This window comes from Chaetura pelagica, unplaced genomic scaffold, assembly GCF_000747805.2.
Source record: "Chaetura pelagica isolate M959 unplaced genomic scaffold, ChaPel_1.0 scaffold142, whole genome shotgun sequence".
In the NCBI taxonomy this organism is placed as follows: domain Eukaryota; kingdom Metazoa; phylum Chordata; class Aves; order Apodiformes; family Apodidae; genus Chaetura; species Chaetura pelagica.
The window spans coordinates 4731272-4740212 of NW_009952973.1; the positions used below are offsets into that span (position 1 = coordinate 4731272).

At 37.2% G+C, this 8941-nt stretch overlaps 1 protein-coding gene across 1 annotated transcript in view; it reads left to right on the forward strand.

Annotated features, from left to right (window-relative positions):
- Positions 1–8941, forward strand: part of RAPGEF2 (Rap guanine nucleotide exchange factor (GEF) 2) — a 69455-nt gene that overhangs the window by 30229 nt on the left and 30285 nt on the right. The window contains exons 3-7 of the mRNA XM_009995920.1: positions 1141–1318; positions 3043–3179; positions 3744–3902; positions 5949–6101; positions 6474–6638. Coding sequence (XP_009994222.1) covers positions 1141–1318; positions 3043–3179; positions 3744–3902; positions 5949–6101; positions 6474–6638 — 792 coding nt within the window. The remainder of the gene's footprint in view (positions 1–1140; positions 1319–3042; positions 3180–3743; positions 3903–5948; positions 6102–6473; positions 6639–8941) is intronic.

The window sequence follows — 8941 nt, forward strand, 5'->3', positions numbered from 1 at the left end:
ATGTCAGCCACAGCTAGGGAGGCAGGACTAGGGAAGATGATTCTACGAAAATACCAGCATAATTTGTCTTACCTTATCCATGTTCAGAGAGTGACCTAGTTTTGGGTGGCTGTGTTGTGGCTTTTTTTACAAGTGTGAGAGACAGATTGATAAAACAGGCTTTAGTAGCTGAGTTTGTCCCATGTAGTATTTTTAAAGTAGATATGAAAGCATTGTGTGCTTCCGGAGTCTTAGAAACAAACCATCCCTATGAGGGATATGAAACTTGATTTAAACTGGATTAAAACTTGCTCATTAGAAGCTTGCATTTCTTTAAAATTGTAGCTGAGCCTTGGTAGCTGCTGTGGTATTAAATCAGGTTCTGAGAAAAAGCAGCTTTTTGTCATCCATGACAGACAAATGTTTGTGGGGTTTATTAAGTGGTCTTAAAAATAATCATTAAAATGTATTTACCTTTAGGTGCTATACCAATGGCCTCAGGCTTTATATGGACCGTGTTTTCCCTTGTTTTAATACAATTTGAAGGAGGTTAAGTTTGCTAGATATTCTTTGTGATCCAGCTGTGGTGTTTAAGCCATGGCTTTGCATTTTTTCTGCATGTGTAGATTTTGATATAGTTTCTCAGCAAATGAAAGTCATTTAATTATGTTCAACTGGGACCGTAGGAGAAAAATACAGTCCTAGGTTACTGTGAGATAGCAAAATTCCTGTATAATTTTGATGCTGTATTTATTTTCCGAAACTGTCTTCTTATAATCATGTTGTATCCCTAAGTGTCTGAATATGTAAAGTTGGGGCAGGAACAGAAACTGTTTAAAATAAACTGTTTATTAAAAAAGGTATATTCAGTTAATCCTCCAAGAAAATGTTCCCTTGAAATCTGACTGCTTTCAACTCCCCCAAGACCTACTGATTAATTATGTCTTGAATCCTATTTGTGCCAATTGAAACAAGTGTTAAGAGCCTGGTTTAAACAGGCTTTGCGTTCATTAATTGTTAGTTGTTTTAAAAGTATATATAAGGAAAAAAGCAGGATAAAACTGTTGAGTGAATTTATGAGTGATCTGTTGGGTGATAGAATTAATTTATGTTTAACTAGAAAACTGTAGCAGTTAAGAACACATTTGAATTTCAATTTAGGCTACAGAAAGCGAGGCTGGTGATATGGATCTCAGCGGGTTGCCAGAGACAGCAGTGGATTCAGAGGATGATGATGATGAAGAAGACATTGAAAGGGCATCGGATCCTTTGATGAGTAGGGATATTGTTAGAGACTGCTTGGAGAAAGACCCAATAGACAGGACGGATGATGATATTGGTAAGTATTGCAATGTAGTAAAATACTGTCAAACTTGTTCTTCTTCCCACAGACAGAAAATAAATTACTGGTTGAACTTCAGGATTTACTTAATGATTGGCTTTTGTAATTGTTAAGTTTAGTGTTCATTCTCTAAGGTGATTGATAAATGCCATAAATTTAGCCAGTGAATGAATACAGCTGAGAAGAATAAGAGGAAAACACACATATTGTGGGTAAAAACTATTTGTTACTGGCCCTTTTGATCTCAAGCTTCAACTTCTAATTGAGATCAGAACTGGTTTATGAAGTAAATGTCAGTGCATACTGGAAAACACTGACAGAACCTTGGCAAATTCAATATTAATGTCAACACTGGAGGCATATCACATATTTTTTAATTTTAAGTTGTGATGTTGTGTCTGTTTTTAGTGAAAGATACACATTTGTGTTAAACATTGGAGCTGCTAAGATCTTTATGTAAATATGCATCTAATTAAACTAACTTGCTGTATTAATGTACAGGTTAGTACGTTGAAAGCAAAGCAGAACTAGAATTCAGGTTCTTAAAATTTCTAATCTTTCTTGGGCTGAGTTATATATTTTTTTTTTCTTTTATCAAAGTATGACTAAATGAAGCTAAAGATTCATTATTAGATGATTAAGGGACTGCAGTATCTCTTATCTGAGGAAGGTCTAAGAGCTGGGGCTGTTCAGCCTGAAGAAGAGAAGGCTCTGGAGAATCTCATCAATGCATACTTGAAGAAAGCTATAAAGGTGACAGAGCCACGTTTGTCTCAGTAGTACTCAGTGTTGGCACAAACTGAAACACAGGAGGCTCCATCTGGTCACCAGGAAACACTTTTTTTACTGTGAGGGTGACTAAGCACTGCGCAGGTGCCCAGTGAGGTGGTAGAGAGCTCTCCCTCCTTGAAGGTATTCAGAAGCCATCGGGACATGGTCCTGGGCACCTGGCTCTAGGTGGCCCTGTTTGAGCAGGTCAGTTTGATCAGATGACCTCCAGAGGTCGCTTCCAGCATCTCTGAGTGAATAAAAATTTAGTAAAAATATGGGGTCCTATTGGCTACTTTGAGTGAGCTTTTAGGTCAAGCAATGCAAAAAAGTCTAGCATTTAGGGCATATAATCCCTCAACAGCACTACTACAAAAAATTGAGTTCTGTAGTTATGAACACTGTAAAAGCGTAAATATGGGAGAAGTTCACTGCTGAGTAGAATTGCAACTCCAATGTATACAGAAGACAGAGCAGCAGTAGTAATCCTCTTTGTCCATCCAAGAGGAACTTTGTAAGTGCAAAAGATGATGATTAAGTACAATTTACTGTCAAGTTTAACCTAGGAAGGCATGGCTCAGTTTTGTTAATTTCCCCTTCTCAATGTCTTGCTGTGTTTTATATAGGCCTGTCATAATCTTAAAGGGAGTTATTACCCTGGCCTGGAGTATTATAAATCTCATTGGTTGTATTCAGAGCTATTGGTTACATTACAGTTCTTCCATTATGCTGATTTTTACTTTGCAGGGCGTCTATTGATGGATATGACCAGCCAGTCTGTGTCTACAAAATACCCAGTAATTACAACAGGCCACTGTACATGATTTATTAATATACAGAAACCATTGTGCAGCATTTTAGCTTAAGTAGCCTCGGGTATCTTGCTGAAGAACTGTCTTTACTGTGCTTTGTTGTTTTGACATGCACGACTCAGTGGGCTTTTTCTCCTTCAGAACAACTACTGGAATTCATGCATCAGTTGCCAGCTTTTGCCAACATGACTATGTCAGTGAGGAGAGAGCTCTGTGCTGTAATGGTGTTTGCTGTTGTGGAGAGAGCAGGAACTATTGTACTAAATGATGGGGAAGAGGTCAGTAGAAGTTGCTTTTGACTGTCCTGTTATACAAAACATTGCAGATTCTGTGGGGTTAAGGTCCTCTTTTTGCTTAAAAAAACCCAAACAGCCAGAAATGTAAGACTGAGTAGGTAAATTAAGCTTCTTTTGATTCTGGAATAGTTTGAAAACTTATTTTTAAGTGCTTGCACATTTCTTATACACTAAAAGCATAATAAAATACTCTTCATAATGTACAAAATGCTTCCTGCCTATTGGAGCTGATTGGGGGAGTTTATTGCAGTTCTACATGGTGTTTTGAAAGTTTCATTCTTCTTTCCTTTCTTAAAATGTTCTTCTTTTTTCTTTTTTTTTTGGTGGTCTTGCATAAGCTCTTAACATTAAATATAAAATTAAGGTCCCAGTTTTCTTGAGCTAGAAATAGCTGCACATTTAAGGTACAGTGGTTTATAAATATTTGTAATAGGTGCAAAAAATAACTTTCCCTTTGGAAAAATGGTGAGGGTTGTATCTATATAGTATGATATTACAATGTTAACTGAGTCGGTCTTCCTGTATCCTGCAATATTTGATTTGTAGCTGGATTCCTGGTCGGTCATATTGAATGGCTCTGTGGAGGTGACGTACCCTGATGGAAGAACAGAAATACTCTGCATGGGTAACAGTTTTGGTGTTTCCCCTACCATGGAAAAGGAATATATGAAAGGAGTGATGAGAACCAAAGTGGATGACTGCCAGGTAGAGCGTCGGACAGTAATTCATGCAAAATCAGATACATATAGAAATAATGAAACCCCATAGCCATTTAAAACTGAATATATGCAGGATCTCCAGTATGTAACCCTGTATAGGAGTTGGGAAATACGGCTCCTGCATAAGCACAGTCTGCGAAATTGGGTTCTCTTTACCTGGACAGGGATAATTTTGGGAGGTCAGTCCAAACCAAAAACAGATTTTGGGTTGTCTACATGCTTTCTCCAAAATTTGAGGCCTAGCAGCCTGTTGCATAAATCCATTGCTTCCTTAGTAGTATCTGCAGGTCCTTAGCCATTACAGGCTCCTTTACTTCTACAGGTAATAGCCATTCTTCCCTACTCAATTCAGCTACTGAATCTTAGAGTAATACAAGCTCTCCCTTCTGTCGTCGGAGTGAAAAATCTTCCAGTTTCAGCTAGTCTGGCCTTTCAAGGAAAATGCCTTGACATTTGCTATAACACACGCATTCAGGTGTAAGCAGTGCTTCTCACAGCATAAAACTACCAGCCTAATCTGGATGTGAGATTGCTATTTGTTTATTCCTATCCAGAAAATAGTAGCTAAGTCCTAGGTGAATTAAGTATTTTCCTTGGTCCTGATGGCTAATCAGCTCCCACTACAAGCCCTTTGAAATGAGTGTAAATGTTTCTTAATGCAGTAAACTAATCTAGTTTGCCCGTCTAACTACTGAAAGTGCATAAATGACATCTTGTTAGGATAATATTTTGCAATGAATCCAAACTATGGGACTTCTGTTTCAGCTACTAGAACCTGCTGGAATCAGAAAAGTTATGTAAATTAAAGAATCCAGGAGAAAATACTGTCTCTGTGAATCTCATGCCTTTGTCCTAAGTACATACATGATGATTTAACAACTTTTCAATCACAATAACCACTGTTATTTCCTTTCAGTTAAATACCCAAGTATACATGAGAAGACAATTTAGTCTTGCCTCCAAAAAGAGACTAAGCTATAGAATTCTTGACAAGTTACAGAAGGCAATTCATAGTGTGCACAGTATTTTCTTTTTCTAAGTTGTAGTGGGTGGTCTTAATTATACTTACGTAGTGTAGCTGGTAGGAATAGTCTTAACATATTCTCCTACAAAAACAGGTGGTTGAGCCCAAAGAGGAGAAAGCTCCAGCGAGACCTCATAGTGGCCTTCCAGTACCTGAAGGGGGTGACAGGAAAGCTGGGGAGGGACTTTTTATAAGGGCATACAGTGATAGGACAAGGGAGAATGGCTTTAAACTGGAAGAAGGTAGATTTAGATTAGACATTAGGAAAAAATTCTTTATTGTGAGGGTGATGAGACACTGGCACAGGTTGCCCAGAGAACCTGCGGATGCTCCATCCCTGGAAGTGGTAAAGACCGGGTTGAATGGGGCTTGGAGCAACCTGGTCTAGTGAGAGGTGTCCTTGTCCATTCAGGGGGGTTTGGAACTAGATGATCTTTAAGGTCCCTTCCAACCCAAACCATTCTGTGATTCTTGCATTTATTCTTGGCTGAACAGATGATTGAAGAAAATATCTTTCCTGCTGTGTGCTTTAATCCAGAAGTAATTTGCTTCTGTGTGCCTGCACTCATGTAATTGAATAAATGTTAGTTTTCTTAATGACTGACTTATTCATAATAGCTATGAAAAATGAAAATTATTTATGATAGCAATAGGCACAAAAAAAGGTTTTTCCCTTCCATCTCTTAGACCTTCAAAATACCATACAAGAGCTTGCATGAGAGAAAGAATACTAGCTAGGATATTGAGCAGCTAAGCAAAAATGGCTGATAGTGCTAAATCATTTTGCTCTGATGAATATTGGTCTCTTCTAACTGCATGATTGTAGTGGAAGTACTGTACTTGTATTCATCTGCTTACTACAGCTGAACTGTTGGGAAGGCAAATTTGGCTCACTGCAGGTTGAGAAATGACTTTATCTTTTCTATCAATAGAGTGCTTGCACCTGAAGTTTAAATGCTTTTCTGAAGATTTTACCTTTTAATACTGGTGTGTGATGATTCTTTCCAGTTTGTTTGTATAGCCCAGCAAGATTATTGCCGCATCCTCAATCAAGTGGAAAAGAACATGCAGAAGGTAGAAGAGGAAGGGGAGATTGTAATGGTGAAAGAGCACAGGGAGCTTGATCGCACTGGAACAAGAAAAGGTCACATTGTCATCAAGGTAAAAGCAAAAGAGGGACTGTCTTTCAAAAGTCTGCATTCTATAAACTTCTTAACTTGGCAACCTAGGTCCGCTATTAGTTTTTATATATAAAATTAATTAAAAATATATATTTGAAAAAAATCATTTTTATCTTTATAATTATGCACATTATTAACTAGGTGATTGTTACGGAATTCAATTACAGTATTTGTTTACATTTCTTATCACAGTGATTAAACTGTTACGTTTGCTTAGCTCATCAGTCAATAGATGCTGGTGTTCATTCTAGTGTAATGCATCTTAGTATGTTATGAGACAAAAAACAGGCATTTATTGAAAATCCCTTTCAATAACTAAGGTTTGGTTTCTTGTTCCTGTTTTCCTTCACAGGGAACAGCTGAAAGGTTAACAATGCATTTGGTGGAAGAGCACTCTGTGGTAGATCCAACATTTATAGAAGACTTCCTGTTGACGTATCGGACCTTTCTTTCCAGCCCAATGGAAGTGGGCAAGAAGTTGTTGGAGTGGTTCAATGACCCCAGCCTCAGGGATAAGGTTAAAATCCCCTGAATTACAAACATATTTTCATTGAAACATAGACTATTAAAAATAAAACAAGTTTCAGAATGAGTGACTAAACTGAGTAAGAGACAGATAGCTGGTGATGTACTTTAATGGCAGAATATATGGATAAAATAAATAAAATACTTTTTTCTTATTTAAGTACTAACGTGTTCATTCAAGGTAATTTAGCAGTATTTTACCTTGCTGTGTTTTTACTACATAGCTGCTTGCAAGTATACAAGCTTGATTCCAGTAGTTAGTATTTTTATTTAATATATTGAATTATATTGTGTCTTAAAATCTGAGTGTTTAAGTAAGTTCTGTGTTTTTCCTACATAACACTAATTAACACAACTTGGCAAACATTTTATGATAATTTATTTTTGTATTAAGACAGTAGAAAGTGTAGCCACTGTTAAGAATCTGTTGAGCCCTATATAGCATTAAAAAACCCCCACTGAAACACAAGAAAGCAATCAAACATCCTTTTCCCTAAACAAAACTGCCATCATAGAAGAATAAGGCCTTGTATGTCCAGTTTTGGCACACTGATTGCACTGTATATTAAACCTCTACTATGCTTCATACTGTTATGCTTTATTTTCACTTCTATATGACTTTCTCATATGTAAAAAACTAGTAAAACTTTCAAGATGTTTATATCTGTAAGGATAAAGAGAAATTTCATTTTCAACTTCTATTTAAAGCTGGGTATTCCTTTCAGAAATGCTAGTATATCTGTGCCTTGGAGGAAGGAGCTTACAACTGGCAGAGATGACAGGCTTTTTTTTTTTGCAGCTATTGCTGTTTAGCATAGGCTTGTTACAGTTTCAGAGCTATAATATTGGTTATCATCTTCAGACTTTTTTTCTTGTCCTCTGATGGCTAATGCCTTCAGCCTCTGTAAAAGCATGAGCCAGCACAGCTGCTGGTATCAGGTCTGAAAACAGAGTAGCTCTTTATTCTGCTGTCTCAATAAGCAACCCTTCCTGACACCGAGTAGTGCTGACAAAAAGGCAAGAGTCAGAGAAAAGGTTGGGACAAGTGGAGGTAATCAAGTTGGGAACAAGGAACCCGGAAGGTTTTGTTAGGTGTTGATATTCAGTGAGGAGAGGGAAAGGAGTAAAACATCCTGAGGATGATCAGAAGTTGGTAGGAATCAGACTGGGATTTAATTGTCTTTTAATGCTGTGTCTGTTTGTGACACAAGTAAGGGCTTTCCTATGGAAGTCAGCACTGAACCAGTGCAGTCTTTTGGGTACAGCATTAAGGCCCAACTTAGAAAGCAGCATTTGATGTTGGAGCTGTCTGCAGTGATTTTAAACTGTGTTACATGGAATAGCTTGCAACTTCCCAGCCAATTTTAAAAATCTGCGAGTAGTCTAAATTTAACCAAACATTGGTTAGATCTTCCAATGTCATACACATTAATGAAAAACACCGCAGATGTTTAACAGAAAGAAGGAAGTTCATTTTCAATTTCAAAGGTGGAAAAATCTCAAATATGCCAGAAATGCTACCCCTAACCTATGTCCCTGCGGCTGGTAGCTGCAGCATTATTACTGTGCAGTTGCTTTCTTTTAAAAATCTGGACATTCAAGGACATCTTAATTGATTTGGCCATGAATTTCAGCAATTCTTCTGAATTTACTTTCTTTTCTGGGATAAAAAGGAAACTACTTGAACCATGCAGCTCCCATGAGAGTGTAAGGGTTTGTTTTGGATGTCTGGTGTCAGACCTTTAGTGTAAGGAACTTCAGGGGTTTACATTTTGTCCAGATGCAGAGAATGGCCAGTGGCTAGCTTTAGCTGATTAAATTTGTATGAGATTTTGTTCTGAAGCTCTAGTTTTTTAAATGTTTAGGTGTTTCCCCCTACTAACTTGTTTTCCCAGCTTAACAGAAGAAATGTAGCTTTATCTTTAAGATAACTGAGTGCCATACCCATTTTCTATTCAGGAACTTCTAAAAGTAGTGTTGAACTTACTTTGTCAGGCCAAGTGCTCTGATGTTCCAGGTCAAATTGCATATTAAGATAAAATTTTATGGTGGAAGGATGTATTATTTTACACATTCGGCTCTTATTTTGTGACTTTATTTTCACTAATTTTAATTCATAGTATTTTTTTAGGTTTTTCCCTAACAATCTGTAAAATACCAGCTAAGATTCTTCTGAACTTGATAATCATAGTTGCTTGGGAGGAGTAGGGGTAGAGAGAAAGCAGGAGCGATAAACTGAAAAATTGTCTCTAAGAAAAAAAATTACATGCATTTACTTCTGAGACCTCATTCCTG